The 22,886-nt window shown below is 45.7% G+C and overlaps 1 protein-coding gene across 33 annotated transcripts in view; it reads left to right on the top strand.

Annotated features, from left to right (window-relative positions):
• The window catches only part of COBL (cordon-bleu WH2 repeat protein), a 284,755-nt gene that overhangs the window by 150,559 nt on the left and 111,310 nt on the right, over positions 1-22,886 (top strand). For all 33 annotated transcript variants that reach the window (XM_058296598.1, XM_058296606.1, XM_058296610.1 and 30 more), the window contains one exon: positions 4,801-4,983. In XM_058296598.1, coding sequence (XP_058152581.1) covers positions 4,801-4,983 — 183 coding nt within the window. The remainder of the gene's footprint in view (positions 1-4,800; positions 4,984-22,886) is intronic.

Here is a 22,886-nt window from a genome sequence, read left to right on the forward strand (position 1 = left end):
TTACCCAGCTGCCTCTAGAAGCATTTTATTATAGTCAGTTCACAGAGCCCCTTGCTATTTCTTTGGATAGATTGATTCCATCCTTAGGTTTTCTAAAAGGCTGCATTTGCCAAGCTACTTTCGTGCAGACGTGTACAAAGAACCTAAGCAAAGGCGAAATAAAACATTGCAGTTTGTCCTCACTTGAAAAGAGGACCTACTAAGGTTCTGGACTGGTGCCGTGTCTGGTACTTGTCTGATCATTTATACGTAAATGAGTAAGGAAAAAAAAACCAGCTATTTTCAGTGTCTATAAACCCCAAGTTATTCTAGGAAAATCTAGCGTCCGAAGAGCCTCCATTCCTGGTTGTAGGGACAAGTGCCCCTTCTGCCTTAGTGCTGGAATTCAGAGCCTTGTGAACTGAAGAGAGCGACATTCCAGAGGAGAAGCCCAAGGCCCCGCGCTGGCATCCCCCCGCCAGCTGTGCGCTGCCCGGAAGCCTCTCCAGCCACGAAGCGCCAGTGTTGCCTGGAGCGCGTGCAGATGGCTCCGAGGTCCTGCTGGCAGCCCACTGCTCCACGGTGACAATGCAAGCCACATACAAGGGAAAGAAGGCTTCCTGAGATGTCAACGCAAGCCATCAGCGATGTATATATTTTTTTATTTAAAATTATATGTCCATGGCCACTTCAGCCACCACAGACAGAACCTGCCCCTTTTTGAGCTGATGCTCAGATCCTGGAATTACTTGTTTCCAATTTCCTACTTCCCTCCTCCAGAATGTGTGGGATACATGCACGGGATTGGCATTTTAAACGTAATAAACGGATGAATGGATGAATGTGTCAACCGGCCACCAGCAGGGCTGTGGCCATGCACGGCTTTGAATCATCTCTGGCAGGGCGACGCTAGGTGTGATTTCGACTCCAGCTGAAGGCGCTTTCTCTAGGGGAGATTTATTCCCAACAGGCCCGAGCCCAGGAAGCCTTGTATGGAAAAGTTGTGTTTGCTTTGCTCCTTTTTCTGTTATCCGTTGCTCTTCATACTGATTCCTCTGGAGACACCCCCTGTAAATGCTGCACTCACGGAAGAAAGTCCTAAAAAAAAATCTGGTAAGATGAGGCGCGCCAAGATCTGAGGAGTTTAGTGCCAAACTTTGGGGAAAGACATGACTCAATCCCCCGCAAGGAAAGGACTTGGTCTTTTAAAAATGATCCTGACCAGTTTGGACAGGCAAGCAGCGGTCTGTCCTTCGTGGAATTTTGGATGTCACTTTGTAGCAGGAGCAGCCCCAAAGAAACGAGGATAATAGGACACGGGCCATGCGGTTTTGACTCCAGCTGTATGGACAAAGCCCTTAGTTTTCCATTATATCTAATGTTTTTACGTGTCAGCGTGTTAAAGGACAACCAGTATTTAAGGGTGTTTTCCACCCAATGCATTTTGCGATTATTTTCTCAATTCTGTGCACAAATTCTGAGTGGGGGAAGAAAGAATATATGCGTTAAGCTACAGGTGTTCTCTGGGCAGGAAGTGTTTGCAGCTGCCCGTGGGTAGAAGCACTGTTGTTAGCACAATTCACATTCAGGTCTGGCGAGCCGAGCTCGACACTGGCTGTGAACTCGGCCTGCTTGGGTTATGTTGCAGTGAGAGATGGTTGTGGACTGCGGAGGAGATTCTGAGCAAAAATTACTCGTGGTGTCAAAATTCCCTTACTTTCTAGAGACTCTGATGATGGGGAGTAAGAAGCCCTTTGTCCAAGGCTGATGGGTGTTGGACTTGGCAGAGGACCTGGGGTGGGCAGGTGTCCCCCGGGTGTCTCGTTCTGCCATCCGAGTCATCTCACTGTAGCCCAAAGAGGTCAAGAATACGTAGAGAAGAAGGAAACTCCATCCAATGGAAACCTCTAACATGGCAGAAACATGCCAGAGGCTCTAGGCAAGTCGAGTCCTTTGCTGCGTTTAACAACTTGGAGGTAGACGGAGTCTCTACCACTTGGAAGGCAGGGACAGGCCTTGCCGGGTGCTCTGGGCCCATGTGTGTGGGTGGACGTCGCGTTAGGAGACTTGTAGCTCAGCCCCTGACTCACCTCGGTGCCCTCGTGGGGGCACCAGGATAGCAGGGCTGGAGGCCTCCAGTGGGCGAGTTAGAACGGCCTCTCAGGGCATAGCCGTCCACAGCCTGGTCCCTGCTTGTGGCATTTGAAGGACAGAGGTAAATTCATGGCAGTGTTGCGTGGTCAGCCAGGCTCACATAGTTGTGGTGAGAAGTGGAATGGGAAGGTCCGTGTCTAGACAGGGTGGAGTGAAGAAAAGCAATTAGACACCGGGTTGTGCAATTTCTTGTCATGAGCCTCGTGGCTCCAGACGCCAAGCAAGTGTATTCCAGAGATAACGCTGGCATGTGGACAGTTCTCCATTGTCTTTCACGAGCCGCAGCTGGCCTCTGTAACATGAGCGTCCGTAGAATCCCTGTCAGCAAATAACATGGACCAAGAAGCTGAGCAGCCTGGAAGATGCCGCAGTCCGTGCTTCTGGCGAGTGCTGCGTAATGGGGGTGAGGACAGATGGGGTGTGCTTTGCTTCCTGAATGTGGGATATCTGAGTGAACGAGCCCACCAGGAAACACCTGCATCCCACTCGAGACCTCGGGTTAGCAAGGCCCCTCTCTGGTTTCCTTCATTTGCTTCCTTCCGTAATCTGGACTCTGCTTCTTTAAGTAAATCTTTGTACTCTCTCCTTGGGCCTTCACAGTTGCTATGGAAGTAGATGTAAGGCAGAGGGAAATATTTAACTTTTTGCAGTGGCTTATTTGCTTGGTAACGAGCACTGTGTTTGCAGGACTCAGGGACTGAGAAGAACGCTTTACGTTTTTTCATAAGAGCCTAAACAGACCTTGAGGAGCTTTCTGGGAGTCAGACTAGTTTCTCAGATCCCTCACTTGTATTTGATGAGCCAGTGATTAGGTGAAGCAAGGCACGAGTGCTTTTATCTGATGGCCAAGGCACTGATGTCGGTCCTTCTGCGTCTCACAAGGAAGCATGAACTGGCAGACAAGAATAGCCTTTATGGAACCTTTTGTCCTTTGGCATCACTATTTAAGGACGAAGAATATCTGACTCAAGTTTCTCAGGAAACTGAATGGTAGTATAATTGGCAGAACATCATAGAAATAATGTCTGAGCACAAGTAATCCTGAGTTGCTGTGTCATATGATCATTTCCCTTTAAATACTCATTTTAAATACGTGAAACCAGTTCTTCAAATGATACTTCCCCGGGAGTTCTTTATGTGAAACACGAAGCAGGCTTGCTCATCCATTGACTCTTCCCAGCAAACGCTAACTTGAGGGCCCTCCAAGTGCCAGGAAGTGCCCTAGGACCTGGGGACGAACAGGCAGTAATCACCACCCTCATGCACTCTCATTTTAATAGGGGAGAAAACTAGGGAATAAATCTCTAATGCTCATAGTAACATAACACATCTGGGGCTTACTTTGTGCCAAGTACTCTTCAAAGCCTTTTCCCTATGGCGTATAGTTCACACGATAACTTGATGATATAGATATTATTTGCTCCAGTGGTAGGAGATAAACTGAGGTAGAGAGAAGTGAAGGAACTTGCCCAAGGTCATGCATCTGGTAAGTGATAAAGTCAGAAATGAAATCCGGGTGCTGTGTCTCCAGAACCTGTGGAGTTAAGCCTGGGACTGCCCTGGCCCTAAGCGTGTAACATACCTGGGCTTGCAAGTGCTTGGAGGAAAGTCAAACAGGATGGGGGAAGGGCTGCTGGTCTTGCCTATGGCCTCCATTAAAAAATGCCTTAAAATTAGAGTGCCACCTCTCTGAGCACTCTTTCTGCATTAATATTTATAGGAGTCTATTAAGTAGACCATAAGAAGAAAATAAACATGCATATGTACCCTTTAGCCTGCTCCTCTGTTACAGGAGGCGCTCCTTGGGAGCAATTAACTGATGGGCTGGGTTGCATTTATTTTCCATTTCTTTGATATCCATCTCTAGGTACTGTGTGTGAAGGTCCTGGAGAGCCTTCCCGCTGGGTTGTTTATCTCACACAGGTATTTGCTCGTAACTTCTGACACTTCTAACCCTGCCTGGAGCCCCTTCCTGGTAGCAGGTGACGGGCTCCTTAAGACAGGACCATGGGCGTCCGCCTCCAAGGGGAAAGAACTCCTCCCTCCGTTCCCCTCACTTGTCAGTGTTTGCGTTCACTCCGACAACGGGGCAAAGTTTTGATTTTATTTTTGCGTTCTTGTTATTCTTAGGAGGTGCAAAGCATTTTGTTTGTTTGCTTGTCTTTTAGGAGGTACTGGGGATCGAACCCAGGACCTCATCTGTGGGAAGCAGTGCGCAACCACTTGAGCTACATCCTCTCCCCAGTGAGAGTTGCGTTCTTCGTCTGCTTGCTTGTTTGTTTTTTCAGGTGGTACCAGGGATCGAACCTGCAACCTCGTTCATGGAAAGCTCAACCACTTGAGCTCCATCCGCTCCCTGGTTAAAGTTTTTAAGGAGGCCAAGAGGCTGTACTCTAATGGCCAAGGGTGTTAAGTGGTTCTAGCCAGAAAGCGTTCTTCTTAGAGGTTGAAGGAGCCTGCCGTTTCCTTTGTGATTAGGAAAGTAGAGCATGCAGCATTACCCCGGGTCGCCGTGCTCTGAGGACCGTGAAAGTGTAGGCTCTTGTCGGGTTATACAGCCTGTCCAGGGCACGGACGCTGTTAGGATGGTAGCTGAATGCTCCGTGGGAGTGTTACTCCCAAGAGAGGCCTCCTACTGATGCGATGTGTGTCTCCTCCCCGCCACAGGGCTGTTTAACGACCCCCAACTCCCCGTCGGTGATTTCCCGGTCCATGACGTTGGGTCCGTCCCTCTCGCTCAGCAACATCTCAGGGATGTCGGTGAAGTCGGAGATGAAGAAGCGCCGGGCCCCTCCGCCTCCGTCCACGCCGAGTTCGGGAACGCCTGTGCAGGACAAGGCTTCGGAAAAGGTAGGGAGCGGGGGGCCTTCATCGCCAGCGCGTCGCTTAAATAAACCAGCCGCGTCCCCAGAAGTTCCCTTCCAGCAGTATCATCCCTCGCAAGCTTGTGGCCATAGCAGCTAGGGTGCGAAGATTGGCTATTTATGCTTTATTTAGGAATAAAGGTGAGGTGTCCCTCGACTTCAGTTTCCTAAAAGACTTAGGCCTGTCGGTTAACATTTGTTTTATTTTTATCATTGAAATTTTGGGCATCATCACGATTGCTTAATGACGTCATGGATGAAGGGAACTTGAAAGAAATCTGGCCCTTGTACAGGAAAGTGGTGGTATAGAATAGAATGTCGAGGCCCCAAATGATCCAGACTCACAGGAAACCTGAGAATACTTTGGCATTTTAACTTGCTCTATGGATGATATTACGTTTGTTTTCTTAAGCCTGCCTGCCTGGAATCTAAGCTATTAGACCCACCCTGCTGGGTGAAGATAATGATGTCTTGTTCCTCCTTTAAGCTGAGAAGTCTCTGATGGACTTGAATCCTGTCTTCCCATCACAAAATGAAAACTACCATTTACACGAAGTGCACTAAAATCCAGTTATTCTCTGGCACGAGTTTAATTTCCTGTTCCTGTCCTCCTGCCTGGGTATCATGTGCCCTTTCTCTGCCTCATACTGCACGACAGCGTCACATCCCCTGCTCATCTTGATGTTTGTGCCAGGTTTTCCCTGTTTATAAAAGGAGTTTTCCCTAAAGTCAACTAAAAGCCACACCTGTCCCTCCCAAACCTGGGGCCCGTTCCTAGGTTCTTGGCAAGAAACGACAGTGCTGGTGGGTCTCGGTCGGCCTGGTGACCGTCCCATCAGCTTGGTCATCTCAAGTTCCTCATTAGCCTGATGGTCAGTGTGTTGGTACATCAGTCTGTCCATCTGTCATTATAACTCAGCCTTCTGTCTGTGCTCCGGAAGGATTCTTTAACCCCACGCCACAAATCTATGGATGTTTTCATTCATAACCCAAAAAACCTGTCCAAAAGGCCTGTGTACAGCACATTTTAGGAAAAAAAGTTTTTTTAAAAATTTTGTTCTGCATGTTCTGATGCCACTAACTGATATTGAATCTTCCAGGATATTTTAGCTGGGTTTTGATTGAAGGAAATCTACCCCAATGGGGCATCATCTTGTCATCTATTTGTGTGTTGACATGACCAGTGGAGCATGATGCTGGTCCCTCTGATGGCCAATAGTGTGTCTTTTGGAACTTTTATTATATTATTACTATTATTACTTCAACTTTTTAATTGTAGGAACATATATACAACTCAAAATGTCCCATTTTAACCACTTTCAGGTGTAGAGTTCTACAGTATTAGTATATCCATAATACTGTGCTACCATCACCACCATGCATTTCCCTCCCTTTTCATCCCCTCCCATGGATCCTCTACACCCATCAAGCAATGCTAAATGGCATCAGCTTTGTAAAAATCACTTCCATCCAGAGAAGAACTTGTGTTTTTCTGATTTTAATGTGCTTGTCCAACAATGGATAAAGTCCACTTGAGTGAGAAAATGTACAGTGATTAGAGAATTGGGAATTCCAAATGCAAAATAAATAGGACTTTGTACCCTTTCGAATGAATAGAGTTCCCTCTCAGGCAGTAAAAGTTTTTCACTAAAATCTGTTTTATTTGGCTCAAAATGAGCAGAGAAATTGGCTCACTGAAACTGTCTCTTTTTTAAGCATATGAGTGGCATATGGATTAGATTTAGGCTTTTGCTGTGAACATGCTTTTTCTTTTCTCTTTAAATGAAAGGTATTTTGTTATTTTCTAATTTATGGGAAAGAAACCCAAAAAAATGTATTGTCATCGCTGGGGAAAAACGTCAATTCCTTCTCCATGGACTTCCTTCCCTAAAAAGATAAGATGTTTATTTGGAAGCCTTATTTATGTGTAACTGTTGCTAACACCAAGATTCTGAATACAGAGAAAAGGTTTATTTTCAAGAACATGACTCGTTTATAAGGAAATTAGAATGCGTATGTTTTCGTATTTTAAAAAACTTTAAAAAAATTACTAGAGGTGGAATGATTCCAGCCACCTTCAGTTTCATCTGAAACTTAAAAAATAATAAAATCTTTGCAGTTAGTATTCGTTACCTGATTATTTGACTCATAATTTGATCATTAGTATTTGTTATTCGATTTTTCCAAAGGTGTTAAAGCCAGTGAAATAAATGAATGGTGTCCTTGTGCACATCTGTCAGCTGAGAAGTTGGTGAAGGACACGTCATCCTTTGAGAGGGTGACAGAGCTCCTCTTTTGTGTTTGACTTTCCTCTCTGTTCCTTCAATAGTGTGACTATTTTTAAACTATGTGGACCGTGCAGACACTAGCGATACGTTAGAGACAGTGAAGCTACCATGTGCTGATGCAGCGTTTCTCAAGCTCAAGTGAGCATCAGAGTCAACCAGATGGTGTCTTAAGACAGATTGCCGAGTCCCACCTGCAGAGGGTCTGCTGTGGGGTGGGGCCCAGTAATTTGCATATTCCACAAGTTCCCAGGTGGTGCTGTAGCTGCGCTGGGGAACCCGCTTAGAGAACCGCCACCACTCCAGAGACTGCTGCTTCCCTCATCTGCCCACTCGGAATTTTGATCAATCAAATGCGAGAGAGAGTCACTCAGTGCAAGTAGTTTTAATAGTGCTGGAGAGATTCTTCAGCAGAGGAGGTATCTGACAATGAATGACTCTATGCTGTGAAATAATAGTTTTATGTAATTTATTACAACCATAGAGGTATCTGGCCGCTGAAGTTTTGTGTGACAGTAAAAGAACATTGAGTGGGCTCAGATATTAGCTTTCACTTCTCTCTGGGACACCAGGAGTTATTATTATCCTAGAGTGAACTGAAGGCTAAAGCTATCTGTTAAAATAAAAATAAATATAGTGTGGCTCAGATATTAGCTTTCACCTCTCTCTGGGACACGGGGAAAGCTTGCTTGAGGGTGCTGAGGATCTGTCTGTGCCGCTCAGTATTTTTCTTTCTCTTCCTGTAAGTTCCGTGCTGTCCTCACCCCTCCCTGCTCTATGTTTGGAGCTCTCTTCCTTTGTCTTTGGCCCAGGGTCACTGCTGAGAACTCCTGGTGGTGCACCTGCATTGGGGCCGGAGGTCCCTTTCTCCATCGAGTCCTTGGCAACATGGTCCCAAGTAGTTTGTTTGCCCCTTTTGTTCCTAACCCAGCCCTGCTTTTTCCCCACTTGTGCTGCCCTTGTATCAGCAAGGCGCAGTATTAGGATTGCAGGAGTAAGATTACAGCTTGAGAATCCCTGAGCTCTGCCCCGGCCCTCAGTTTCCTCATCTGTTGGATGGGAATGAGCAGTCAGCCTTGACGGTGCATGCTGAAGTGCAGCAGGCGCGGGCTCCAAGCCACCTCCCTGGGGTCACATCATGGCTCTGCCACTATGAAGACATGGTCTTGGGCAAGAGACTCAACCTTCTGGGGCTCATTTCCTTTTACACGTGCCTTGCGCACAGCGCTGCTGCAACAAATACCACCGCGTGGCTGAAGCAAGAGGAGTCCATTGTCTCGTGGCTTTGGAGGGGGCGAGGCCAACGTCCGCTCTCGGCAGGAGGCCGCTGCGTTCCGGCAGTCCCTCGACACGGGCTCTGCCCCTCTGTGTCTGCGCCCCTCGTTTCCGACGACTTCTGGCGACTGCTGACTCTGGCTGTGTCCAGATTTCCTCTGGTTCTGTGACTCCAGTTACGAAAGGCCCACCCTGGTTCAATCCGGCCTCACCTAAGTAGGACCTTTGAAGGCAGATCTTACGCACAAAGGGGCCCATGCCTTCCCTAAGGACAGCGTCTTCAAAGGCGCGAATTACAGATGGGCTCACGGCATCTGTGGCGGGGGGTTAGGACGTGAACGTGCCTTTCGTGGGGGGACACGATTCAATCGCCAGCAGCGTGCATTCTGTACAAAGGAGTGACGGCAGGGCAGGGGCCATCCTGTTGAAGGGCCGGGACCCCAGTGTGTCCAAGCAGGGGAGCTGGGCTGCAGGGGTGACAGCGCTGCACTCACCAGAGGCAGACTGTATTTAAAATCTGAATTCCCCATTGCTACCCACACCAGATGTCTAATAAAAACCCCCCAAGCCCCGGGAAGAGGCTCATTTCATTAAACAATGCCGGTACCCTCTCCCTCTCTCATCTCAGCGTCTTGTACTTAAAATGTAATTCAATCATATTTTAAGTGGTTTAAGCGTCTTTTTAGACTGTGTTTTCTGAATTGTTGCATTCCTTATTTTCAGCACTACAGAATTCCAAAATGACAATTGCATTTGTACGTCCCCTCGAGTTTATTGCACCCAGACTAAAACAACCAGCGACATTGGCTATCAAAATGAGAGATGATGATGTTGTGATTAGTTATTAGTATCATGTGAAATGGAATTGTCCATGAAAAATGTGCCCATGTATTCTACAAATATTAGTTGAACAGCTACTATGTGCAGAGCCCTGTACTGGAAAACATGAATTGACATTCATTACATTAATATCAAACTAAAACAGAGACTGGAGACTTGAGTCTGGGGCCCCGCCGGTGCTGTGGAAGTACCACGGTGGAGGCTTGAAGCCTCTGCACCCCAGAAAAAAACATGTTCTTAAGTTTAATACATTCCTGTGGGTATGATCCGGATGTAAGTAGGACCTTCGGATGAGGCTCCGTCAGCTAAGGTGTGACCCGCCTCCTTCAGGCTGGGTCTTAGTCCTCTTACTGGAGTCCTCTATAAATGGAATGAAACTCAGAGGGGAGAGAGCGAGCCATGGAAGCCAGAAGCTGCACGCAGCAGAACCCAGAAGAGAAGAGACGGAGCTCCGCCTCGCCACGAGCCAGGGGTCCACGCTCACCTGCAGCTCATCTTCCGGAAAGAAAGCACCGCCGGAGGATGCCTTGGTGTGGATGTTTTCCCAGTCTCCACTCCACGAGCAAAGCAATTCCCATCACTCCACCTGACGTAATTCATCCTATTTGTTTACTAAAATGAACATTAGTGTTTCCTCATGTGCCCAACAGGGACGTTGAGGTAGAGGTGTGTTCTTCCCATAGCACAGCCATCGTTAGAGTGCTTTTCCTGGAGGGAAGTGTGCTGTATGTCTTTAGCCTGTACTAATTTGTTTTTGGCACAGTGGATGATGCTGGCAGACATTTTTAAAAATTATTTTTCACAGTGAGTAAATATCTTTGACTAGCCCCGGCACATTGGTTGTGTCTCGCACGACTGCTAAGTGCCCAGTGGCTTCCGGGAGTGCTGTGTTGAGAAGGATTCTGAGGTTGGATAGGGATCCAGCCAAGCAGAGTGCTCCCTTCAGTTAGCCCCGGGACCCGGGGATGCAGGGGGAGGTGAAGGGAGGGGACCCCTGGACCCCAACCCGCTGTTTGAGATAGTGAGGACAGGTCTTTAAATGCAGTCTTGAAGCCACTCCCTCACGTGCCACATCTGACCTGTCAACACATCCCGTCTACTTCACCTTCGAGATGTAGCCCAGCCCTTGTCAGCCCCTCCTCCCAGGTCCCCCCGGCCCAGGCCGTGCCACCCTCAGGCAGCCCCGACTGCAGGGCCTCCTGGTTCTTGCTCGCTTCTGCCCGTGCCTTCGGCTGCCGGTCATTCTCTGCCCATTTGCAGAGGCATCCCTTCCCCGCGCAAGGCTCTGGTCACGCCCCGGTGGCTTCCCCTCGTGCTTGGCCACAGCCCAAGGCCTCGCCTCACCCCTAGGGCTGGCTGGGTTGGACCCCAGGGCCCACCCACGTGCACCTGCCCCTGTGGGCACCCCCACTCATCTCCCTCACAGTCCCCACTGCCCCCAGCCCTGCCCATGTGCCACATCCTTGGTGGCCCGTCAGCTGGCCCTCACTGACCAGACGCCCTCCTGGGGCCCCGCTGTGCCCTGGCTCCTTCGCCCCTGGCCCTGCCTCCTCACTGCTCTGGCGCCAGCGGCTGAGAGTGTGCTGTTGTGTGAGCGCATGTCCACACTCACTCGCTTTATCTTCCCTGAGTCTGTTATCAAGCACATAGCGCTCAATCCCTGTAGCAGTTTGACGTGGTTATGAAGTCCAAAAATAGACATTGGATTATGTTTGTAATCTGGTCTGTACCTGGGCGTGATTGAGTTATGATTAGGGCATTGATTGGGCCATGTCATTAGGGCGTTGAGTCCCCACTCCTTGGTGGGTGGGGACTCAAAGATAAAAGGCATGGCAAAGAACAGAGTTGAGGGGTTTTGATGTTGGAGTTGGATGCTGAAGCCTTAAGCTGGAGCCCCAGGAAGAAAGCTCACAGAGGAAAGAGAAGCAAGCCCCAGGAAGAGAGGAACCCTGAGCCCGGAAAGAAGACCCTGGAAGGGAGGAACCCAGGAAGCCTGAACCCTCGCAGACATCGGCAGCCATCTTGCTCCAACACGTGGAAACAGACTTTGTTAAGGGAAGTAACTTATGCTTTATGGCCTGGTATCTATAAGTTTCTACCCCAAATAAATACCCTTTATAAAAACCAACCAATTTCTGGTATTTTGCATCAGCACCCCTTTGGCTGACTAATACAATCCCGTATTTAAGTGAAAAACACTGCTTTCACGACATAAGTGCAAGTAGCACGTGCGAGTGCTTCGGGCACAGAGCCCACTTAGTATCTAAGGAGCAAGTGGTGACAACTTGGGCCAATAGTCCTAATATTTGCTCGCACTAAGGAGAAAAGACACTTCCCCATCCTGATGTCAGCCGGCAGCTTCTCCTCCACCAGTCCCATCCCCTCCTCTCTCCTCTTTGCTCCTCCTCCTCCTCCTCCATCTCCTCGTCTCTTCCGACCTTGCCTGGCTCCCTGCCTTGCTCCTGTGTTTCCTTGTCTCCCTCCTCACCCTGCGCTGGACGCTTTCCTGCAGCGTCGGGGTTGCTCCTTTGCTCTTCGGGTAGCCTGTTAAATGTCCTCTCTGCGTGGCCTTCCAGCCCCTCCAAAGCAGGCTCCTTCAAAGTCACGAAGCTGGGCTGCTTCTTTTGGCCCTTTGTAAAATGCTTCCACATGCATTGCTTGACTCGAGCCCCACCAGGGTCCCAGGAAGTTTGGTAACCGTGCGCCCCTTCCTCCTTTGTGGACACTTGAGTTTGGGGCAGGAACCACCACATCTGAGGGACCGTGGGACTGGCCACAGTCCAGGGCTGGTTCCTCGGGCACGGCGGCTCTCCCCACCGCCCGTGGTCCCTCCTGACCAGGGGGGCACAGGCTTCCTTCCTGGCTGCAGAAGGGGCAGGCGAGACCCGGCCGGTCTCCCTGCACAGGATACATTTGCCCCGTCGCTTTGCAGAAGTCAAACAAACAACTTACGAAGGAAGAAGGTGTCAGGAACGAGTCCTTGTCCAGGGACTCATCTTAGAGTTTGAAGAGGCTTCAGATTAAATAAACTCTGGACTTCCCCTCAGCCAGGATTTTCTTTCCGAAGTCTTCCCACCTTCCTTCATGGTGAACTTGTAAAACGCAACTTAGAGCCTTCAACTATCACGGAGTGCTGTGTTTCCTTTCCATTGTATAGGGGCGGTCCCCCCCCGGCGAGGTCCAGAACAAGGCGTGACACTAGCGTGTTGTGTTCTGCCAGAGGTTGTTAACTCCACAACACATCTTTTCCCCAAAAGAGCTGAATGCATTCCGATTGCTCCTTTCCCTCTTTCAGGTGACACTAAGCCTGGAAAAGTGTGCCCATTGTTCTAAAACCCACCCCAATGCCTTCTCCTCTTCCCTTAGACAGGAAAGGAGTTTTCCCCTGCCAGGGTTTTGCTCTGCCAGACCCTTTGGTTTCCTTGGCATGTTTGTTTGTGTTTTAGGACCTATTGTGAATGAGTTTCTTTCTTGGGAAAATTCAGTCTTCGTTGGCAATGGAATTGCCAAACACTGTCTCCCCAACAAGGCCCGCCTCCCCACTTTTCCAAGGCAGGATGCAGCGGGGAGTTCCCATCAAGAAAACCTGCCCATCCTCCCCTTTTGCTTTAGCAGAGTGTGAGGTCTTCTAGGTGCACCCCCTGTTTCTTTGATCGCCCTCGAGATAAAAACAGAGTGATTCCTCAGGCGCCAGCCATCCTCTTCCTTGGGGGTAGATGGCCAGCATAGCACACGCCGGGAGTTGAGCGCCTCACCTCACAAATGCACCTGTCCTTGCCATCAGCCTGACAGGCTATTTCAAGAAATTATGCCTGTGATTTTCTAGTTCTGTCTTTGTAGAGCTTACTCGTGTTTCCAGCTCTTCTCTGAATAGTGTTTAAGGGGTCACTGATACTCCAGCATATACGCAGGGTCCACCAGCCTCACACTTCAACACACCCAAAGCGCCCATTTCCACCCCACGGCCTTGGGCACAGGGGCTGGCACTGCCCACTGCCTCCACTGAACCCCGAGGCAGGGACAACGAGTGGTCCCCACTGTCCCCAGCTGCAAGCACACCACACCTGGCCCACGGTGGCCCCTCAGGCAGCATTTTAGGCCCAGGCAAACCTGGACTCTGATCAGATCCTGAGACACTAAGAGCTTTGTCTTCAGTTGTGATAAAGGAACAGCGCTTCCCCTGGAAGAGGGTCTCCGTGACACATACAGGGAGGTTTCCCTGGTATGGAGCCAGAGGCGTGGCAGTGTGTAGACCAAGTGGAGGCCGACAGGTGGCAGTCAGGGGCAGAACAACTTAAAAAGCCAGCCCTGGGGTCTCTGCTTAGGCAATGGTGCTGGGTGGGGTGGGGGGTCCAGGCTAACCCTAACCCTAACCCAACTCTAACCCTAACCCTGACCCTAACCCCTAACCCTAACCCTAACGCCTTACGTCCCGGTCATTGGTGCCTCCATCACACGCTTCTGGGCTCTACATGCTGCAGAACCTGGAAAGAGGGCCAGGCCCTTGACTCCCCCCACCCAGGCTCCTCTATATGCCCCGATATGGCCCTGTAGGTTTCAAGTGTAGGAATGGAGGTGCCTAGGTAAATAAAAAGACCCCTGTGTTTTGGTGGTACAAAGAGTCAGTTGACACCATTAAAATAGAAATGGTTTTAGCAGCCTTAGCCTATCTTTAAGGGAAAGATGCTAAAAGGTGCCTAGATAAGAACATTCTGGGAATTGAAGAGTTTAAAATTTACTACGACTTCTGAAAAATAGCAGAAATTATAATACTTAATTGAGAAAAGCTAAGATTCACTGAAAGTTACATAGGTTATGAACTCATCAGACAGAGAAGGGATAAGGACGCTGTGGCTATATGGAAAGATTGCCGTGTGACCATAGATTTAGCACTTACATGATCGTGTTTAATTCTCTCCAGATCCCTGCAAAATAGGCAGTTTTCTTGGCCATGTGGAATGATTAAGATGAATAAGAACAGTCCTTCCTTTACAAGTTCTCAGTATTTCATTGGGGCAGGTAATTTATGCCCCCAGATCACCAGAGATTGACTTTCCTGGAGAGATTGTGGCAAGTGGACCCTGTACAATAACTAGAACATGAGTTTTTGTTTGTTTGTGTTTGTTTGTTTTGAGGTACCAGGGTCCAGGGAATGAACCCAGGACCTTGTAGGTGGGAAGCTGGCGCTCACCCACTGAGCCACATCAGCTCCCCTGAACTGATTTTTTTCATAAGTTTTGCTTGTTGTTTATTTTTTTCTTCTAGGAGGCCCTGGGAACCAAACCCAGGACCTACCATGTGGGAAGCAGGTGCCCAACCACTTGAGCCACTTCCACTCCCCAGAACATTGTTACAGGCATTTATTACCTCCTGGTTCAAAGACAAAAAGTCCAAACTCAAGGTGTCGCAAGGCTGTGCTTTCTCCCCAAAGTCCTCCTGTGTAGCCTTCTCTAACTTCTGGCTTCTTGCCTTTGCACTTTTCCAGTAATGTGGATTAAGACCCACCCTGATTCAGTTAGCCACACCCTAACTCAAAATAACATCTTTACAAGGTCCAGTTTTCACATGACTTCCCACCCACAGGAAAGCAGATTAAGGTCAAGAACCTGTCTTCCTTTGGGGTACATGATTCAACTTCCCACACACCCTAGGCAGTATTGGAAAGGCCATCTTTGATACAAGGCCAGAGACAAAACTGGGTGAAGGCACCACTTCCAAATTTTTGCCCCCTAGGTAGCCTGCAGATCATTGAGAAATTGACTGCAGAGAACTTTCTTTCCTGGTTGGGAGTGTTTAAACTGTTAATCAATTGGAGATGAAAGGCCAGTGGACTAGACTAAGCATTTGTATAAAAGCAATTACCAGCACAAAGACTTTTTCCATAGCTTCTGGGCAACAAAGGCACATCCAAGCCGTCCTCACCCAACCAGTGCCAGGATGAAGAAATAGTGAGAGTATTATAACCATCCACAGTTAACTGGAGCCAACAGCAGCAGCGATGTATATTCAGCTCTAGCTGGGTTTCAAGTACTATGCTAAGACCTTTATGTATACCTCCTCAGTGAATGCGATCTGTACTATTGAAAATAGGTATATTATTATTATCTGTACCTTAGAAAATAGGTATGTTATTATTATCTTCATTTTACCAGTGAGGGCAGCAAGGCTTGCAAAGGTTTAAGCAAGGTTACAGGGTGTTTTAGTTTGCTCGAAGCTGCTAGGAGCAATATACCAGAAATGGGTTGGCTTTTACAATGGGGATTTCTTAGTTTAAAAATTTGCAGTTCTGAGGCCATGGAAGTGTCCACATCAAGGCATCCTCAAGAGAGCCTTCCTTTCTGAGCTGCCACTATGAGTGATTAGGTACACGGCAGTGTCTGCTCATCTCCCCCCTCTCCCCTGGGCCTCACTGCTTCCAGCTTTTGGCTAAAGCTTCTGGCTAAAGTGGCTTCCTCTCAGCTTCTGTGTTCCACCGACTTCAACTTCTGCTTCCCTGGGACTTCTCTCTCGGCTTCTGGGTTCTTCTCTGTCTCTGTAGCTTCTTTCTGTGTCTGCAGCTTTTTATTCCTTCATTTGTAAAGGACTTCAGTAAGAGGACTAAGACCCATCCTGAATCACACAATCTAATTAAAGGCCCCTAACTGAAGTGATTTAATCAGAAGGACCTGCCTACAATAGGTTTACATACACAGGAATTAATTAGCTCAGGAACATAATTTTTGGGGGTCCACAAAATACTCAAACCACCACACAGGACTACTATCAGCAGGAGATAGAAGGCAAGGCTGCTGGACATATTTCATGCATGCAGCTGTAATGTATCAATGCTGAATTGGGATGAAAAGGAAATGTGTGACCGTCGGAGGCAGTGTGCTAAAATGGAAAAAGCACAGACTCAAATCCCAGCTCTCCCACCTCCAGAAACGCAAGAGAAGATGAAAGTAAGATGGTAGCACAACGCTGGTACATAGCACAACATTGCAATAAGTAGCTTCTGCTACTATTTTCTTGTTTGCCCTAGAAATTCTGAAAAATGGATCGAAATTTTGAAATCGAAAACCTTGTTTACTTATCATTGATGGGGAAATGATGTGTTTGCTATTCAAGCCTCAAAACTAAAAGCAATTTTACACACACTGGAAGAAGAGCTTTCCACCAATATTCTCAACAGACCTTGGAGTTGTCAATAGAACAGTTTCTTACTGCCCTAAGTTCATGGAGTAAATGGTGGCTCTCTCTCAACAGCCCATTCTGCGTGTCTTGGGACTAACACTGTACTTTAGACATCTGGCGTGACCAGGATAGAACTGATTCACCTCTACGTGTGACCTGTGTCAAAAAAAAATCAACAAAACTGGCAACATAGAGAGGAAGGAGACTGGCCTATTGTTTTGTATAACCCGTTCTCTCAGTGGAACTGTTAAATAAATGGATTTAGCTTTATCTTTCTTGCCAATTCCAAAGACCTATAAACTTGAGAAGTTTGAAAGCCATATTAAACTAATTAAAGGAAATGAAGTACAAGGCATTGCTGTAGGCTTAGCCAAATACACGGTGATTATATGTACAGACTAGTATGTAGAGTATCCTAGCGAATGTGTGCATATGCTATAATGTACACTACACTCTTGAGCCAGCTACAGCCTGGTTTTTGAGATACTTTCTTTACATTTTGGTGCTACCCAGTTTCCAAAAATCTGTTTTTCTGTTTATATAATAAGTTTGATATGGGCTATGGGTAGGGGCTGTGCATCTCTTCGTGAATAACCTGGGCTGTGTGTGTCAAACAATAGAAACTGCAGCCCCACCTTTCATAACCATGCCAACCACTCCAGCCCCGGAAAGCCACTTAAGCGTTATAGGCTCTACAGATTTCGAATATTCAGGGAGGAGGCCAACTAAATATGTTAATTCAAGCCTACCTGGAATGTGGGAAATAGGTGTTAACTCAAGCTTATCTAATACTCAAACAAAGCACCGTTTAAGGCTTCACTCCTACATCCTCTGTATAAAAAGAACCCAAAAATCTTATTTGGGGCTCGGGGTTTTCGTCAAGAGTTCCCGAGCCTGGCCAGTCGTTAATAAGTTTTCCTTCCCAAAATTATTCCTGAGTCCTGGCCTTCCATACGCCATCACTGAATCTCTCTGCTTCCACGACAAGTTAAGGGATTTCAAAAGTCTCGACAGGACTGAAAAATAAAACAGGTAGAGCTGCCTGAAGCTCTTTGGAGACTAGTCAGACTGCCTTCGAGTCCACTTTTTAATTAACTTTCAATGTTCCAAATATGAAGTATATTATCTAAATGTTGACTAAATGACCCACGCTAACTCAAAACAAAACAACTGGATTTGCAGTAATTCCCTTTGTTATAGCAGCCGATTATAGGTTTTCTTTATATCCTAAAATATGGAAAAACAAAAACGAATTTATGGTACAGATACCTCTTTTTAAAAAGGTTGAGGGAAATGGAAATGCTGAAGTTATCCGAGGATGTTTGCGTTCCTTGCTTTCACACTGGAAATGCCAACGAGGAGAACTTCATTGTATTCAGAGAAATGGAGGAAGTTGAATTCCCCTGCCAGAATAAACATCCTTGGGAACCTCGGGAGTCTACCCACTGCGAAGCCTGTGAAAATAGTCTGCACAGCAAAGGAACTTCCTCAGGCGGAATAACAGGGGGCACCTAAGAATGGAATTTTGCAGAGGAGGAAATTGGAGCTATTTTAATTGTTTTACATCTACATTTTGTTTATGGATTGTTTCCTCTCTGACACTTCCCACTAAAGAAGCAAGTGTTTATTTGAAGAAGATTAGATTCTTATATTTTTTTAACTGCTGTGAGAGTGTGACATTTTACAAAGGCTCTCCATAATAAAAACAAAATCAAAGTGAGCTTGCCTCTTCCCTACACGTTGACATTTTAGTGACATGAAGGAAATAAAAGCTGGCCTTGGTATTATAAAGTCACACTGTTCAAATATTCAGTTTTGGTATTGGTATCTTGTTCTTTTTCTATGTGCGTTTATATCAAACACACATATATATATTATCCTCATACTTTGCCATTTTTATCATTTTGAGTTTGCCTTTCGATCATGTTAACAGCCAGTATATTTCTCATTGTATAAAGTGGTAAAATCATAGTTCCATTATTTTTCTTCCCTTTCCATTTTGCTTCTTTATATCCAAATATTTTGATGATTCTTTCCAATCACCTTGATGAAACATCAGAATAGTGGGTTTTAGAATAGAACTCAGTATTTTAAACGTAAAGTGTAAAAGGCCCCCCATTGCCTTCCTTCCAGGCATTATTCAGCCTTTGGAACTCCAAGCAGAGAGGTGAGCCCTAGGCTCCTTAAGCTGCCTTCTTGTCTGGAACTTTCAATCCTGACTCAACCTCATCTTCTCTGGCTTAGCTGTGGCAAATTGACATCCATGTCTAGAAACCTCGGAGTTACTCCTCAACTAATCTCCTAAATATTTAGCCTCTGTGAAGCTTTTATTCAAAAGAAGTAATGTCACCATTTCCTTTCAATAAAACCTTTTTACTTCAATATGGTAAATATATCTTTCCACAATGCCTTACTTGTAGCATATTTTTAGGTAAATTATTTTCAGTTCCCAGGTGCCTTTTTGATAGGTAGATTTATTTGACTGTGAAAGTATTTGAGTTTAAGTCATTTACCCTCCCTCTCCTTTCAGTTCCTTTCTCTTTTACACATCGCACCATGATAACTGCACAATTTTGCCCCTCTTTGATACACACAGTCTGAAGTCATAAAGGGCTGTTGTTTCCTTTTTTTTCACTGCCATATTTACTATGTTTACTCCCTCCTGTCACAGCAAGACATCAATAGGTTGAAAGCAGAAAGCTGCAAGCATGTGAAGACACCTTTTCTTCAAGTGAGAGCCAGTGATTTAGAGGTTGAGTGGTTCTTCTTCTCCATTTACTATCTGTACAACTTTGAGCAACAAGAAGGCTTTCAGGAGGTAGCTCTCAGGCAATATAGAATACTAGGCTAAGTTTCAGTTTCACTGGAAAAGGTTATAAGTGCAATCATCAATAACGAGGGTCTGGCGTAATGGTCTGTCTCCCTTCACTAGGCCCTGCCCTTGTACTCTGGGGATTCTTACTGTCCTGTTAGAGAATGTAGCAGAACTCCCCAGGATGGGAATTCAATATTCTCTTGGTTATTGTGGGTTTCCACCTACCAAGACAATGCCCCATGAACACTTGAACATATTCCTATGCCTTAGAGGTATGCCCCAGGTGCACCCCTTGCCATGCCACCAACAACCTGCAACATTGCCCCTCCCCTGCCATGGTTGTGACCCTTCTGTGATCCAAAACCTCTCCAAAGATGAAGCAAGAAAATAACCAAATGAAATAATAGTAATAGTTTTTAAAATGACAAATAAAATTTTAAAAAGTGAAAAAAATTTTAGATTGAAATAAAAGTGCATTAGATCAGTGAACGGAGACCCACATAGTAAACAAGACAGTATTAAACTCCCATCCTGGGGAGCGCTGCTATGCTGTCAATTAGAGGAACAAGAGTCTTCCTAGAACACTGGCACTGCCTAATAAAAGGAAACGGACCAGAATGCCAAGCCCTCAATATTATTGCAAGTAACTATGAATCTTATTCTTCAAAAATGGAAACTTAGTGGTTAGCATAGGTTCTGAGGGGAAGGAAAGGGAGGAATAGAATAGGGCATTAGAATTCTTCCGCATGTTCTTGCAATAATGGGTACCAGCCATTTTAAATTTCATCAGAAAATTAAAAGTGTACAATCCAAAACGTAAACCATAATGTAAACCACTGACCATGGTTGGTAGCACTGCTTCAATATTTGTTCATCGATTGGAATCCCCTATATTCTCTGTATGACTTTTCTATAACCTAAAGCTTCTTTGAAGATAAAATGGGGGGAAAAAAAGACCCTGGGGGAATATACAGAAGAAAATGTTACTGTACACACAAGACAACAGATCTTAGTGATGAAAGACACAATGTCTAAAATAGATATTCTTTTTAAGAGAGTGGTTTTACTATGGAAATAAAATGGGAAACATCAACATAAAACCCAACTGTCATTATTTCCCATTTGTGCAGAAATCATACACATTTAAGAATTTAGTTTAGCAGTCAGTTGACCTGTATTTGTGGTACAAAATCTTTATTTTTTCCATTAATAAGTTAACTGGCTTTCCAGTTTCTCTATTAATATAGGCCTAAGATACAGTTTCCAGTTTTAGAGGTAAAGATGACCTTGCAAATTGAGCATGCATCTTAGCTCCCATCTTCTACTTTATAATCAAAGGCCCAAAGCTAATAAACTTGCACACACAAGCCTGCTAGTAATAGTTTCTCAGAAAGAATTTGGTTATTTGATGGATGCTTTTACAAGTATTATATCTGAAACTAGTGTTTCTATTAGTATTCAGCTATTCCTTGATGTCAACTATTACAAAATACCATATCTGTCATTAGGATAATAAAAGATTCTAGATTACACTGCATGACTACAAGGGTGATTTAGAATAATTAATAAAATTTTCCAGAGAACTTAATTTTCAACCAAACTGAGAGAATCTGTATTTGCCAGTAACATCCTGTAACTGATAGGTGTATCTCATCATCTGAATTAAACTCTGTATTGGCTGCACTTCCCTATGTGAAAGTCCCCAGTGACTTTAATTATGGAGAAGGAAATGAAGTGCTTTCAAGAGATGCTGACACTTAGGAAACTCATTTCATGTCTCAGGGTTCTGAGCTGGGAACTTTGTTGTGACATCTCCCATGACTCAAGAAAGGTTGGACAGCACTGGTTTGCAGATGTCTTGCTTTTTTAAAAAGTTGGTATCTCTGTGTGCCTAAGTTCCGCCTGCCCCAACGGTGCAGGGCATAGCTTTGCTTGTTTGGGTCTATGTGGTACACTCGGAGAACATAGGCTGTGCCTTGTTTTTAATCCAAGGCCCCACCACAACCTTGGGAGTTATCTAACTTCTGAATTATAGGACAGCAGGGTCAGCTTTTGGTCCTTGAGGCAAGCATGGCCTAATGTGACCCTGAATGACACACACCCACGTATAGTCCCCTGTCCTCCCATGCACTTTGAACCTGTGACTTGCTTCTAACCCGTAGGTTAGAAGGTGATGGAAAGTCACCCCCTTGAATTCCTTTTGTTTTATAATATTCCTTCTTAGAAAGTCTCCTGTCTGTTTTGAAGAAGCAAACATTGATCTTGTGAACTGCCTTTGTAGAGGCCATGTGACGGAATTGTGTGCAGCCACTAGAACCTGCAAGCCAGGAAGGAACCAGGCCTCTCAGGTATACAGCTGCAAGGAGATGGACCCTTCCAGCAGCCTGAGTGAGCTTGGAGAAGTGTATTTTCTTCTGAGATAGGCCAACAGATAACACCTGGGTCGGAGCCTTGTGAGGCTCTGGGCAGAGAACACAGCTAAGCTGTGTATGGACCCCTGACCCATGGGAACTGTGAGATAAGAAATGTATGCATGTGTTTTAAGCTACTAAGTGTGTGGCAAGTTGTTATGTGGTATTAGAAAACTAATAGAGTACTCAAAAGATTTTTGTATAGACTCAACAAAGTAATCCATGACCCCAGCCTTTGTGGCCTGAAAAAGCATGGTCAGAATTCAGGACAGCCACCAGGCTCTGGAAAATAAGAGAAGAATACCAGAGAGGATAGAGTCAGAACAGAGGGAGCCATAAACTCTGAGTATAAACTGTGACTCAAATTCTGGCTGGTCCTTGAACCTTGCGTACAAGAGAGAGGCTCCAAGTAGCCTACCCAAGGGTTAAAGCACTTAACTGAGATCTTGTACTACTGCCCAAGAGGCAAGAATTTCCGTGTCAGTCCAATCAACTGTTTGCCTGATAAAACAGAAGAATTAATACTCTTCACATTAAAAAAATTTTTTAATAAAAATAAAAAACACTTTACACAGGCTATAAGAGAACCCAGCATCTCCTAAAAGTGTATTCACTAGGTCTAGGACCCAAGTCAACATTATTCAATGTATGAGGAATGAGGAAAATGTGACCCATTCTCAATACAAAATAGAGTCAACAGAGACCAACGAGGGTGATTAGTGGCAGAAAGATTTTATCAGAATCTGTAAGTATGCTTAATGACAAAAAGGAAAATGTTTATAATGAAAGAAAAATAGAAAAATCTCAGAAAGTTAATTTTAAAAGGGCCAAGTAGAAATTTTTAAATGGAAACACAATATCATAAATGAAAGTTAACTCACAGGCCTTAACAACAGAATGGGTTCCAAATTCAGAAGAAAAGTTTTTACAAGAAATAGAGCCTCAAAGTTCTGTGTAAAGATTCCAGATGATCACATATATATCAAAAAAGCTCATAAAAAGATAAGAGTAAAAATATTGGAAGAAATGAGGCCTAAAGTTTTCCCAAATTTTGTGAAAGATGTAAATTTATACAAATAGAAAGCTCAGT

Source organism: Dasypus novemcinctus, chromosome 5 (genome assembly GCF_030445035.2).
Source record: "Dasypus novemcinctus isolate mDasNov1 chromosome 5, mDasNov1.1.hap2, whole genome shotgun sequence".
NCBI classification, from domain to species: Eukaryota; Metazoa; Chordata; class Mammalia; order Cingulata; family Dasypodidae; genus Dasypus; species Dasypus novemcinctus.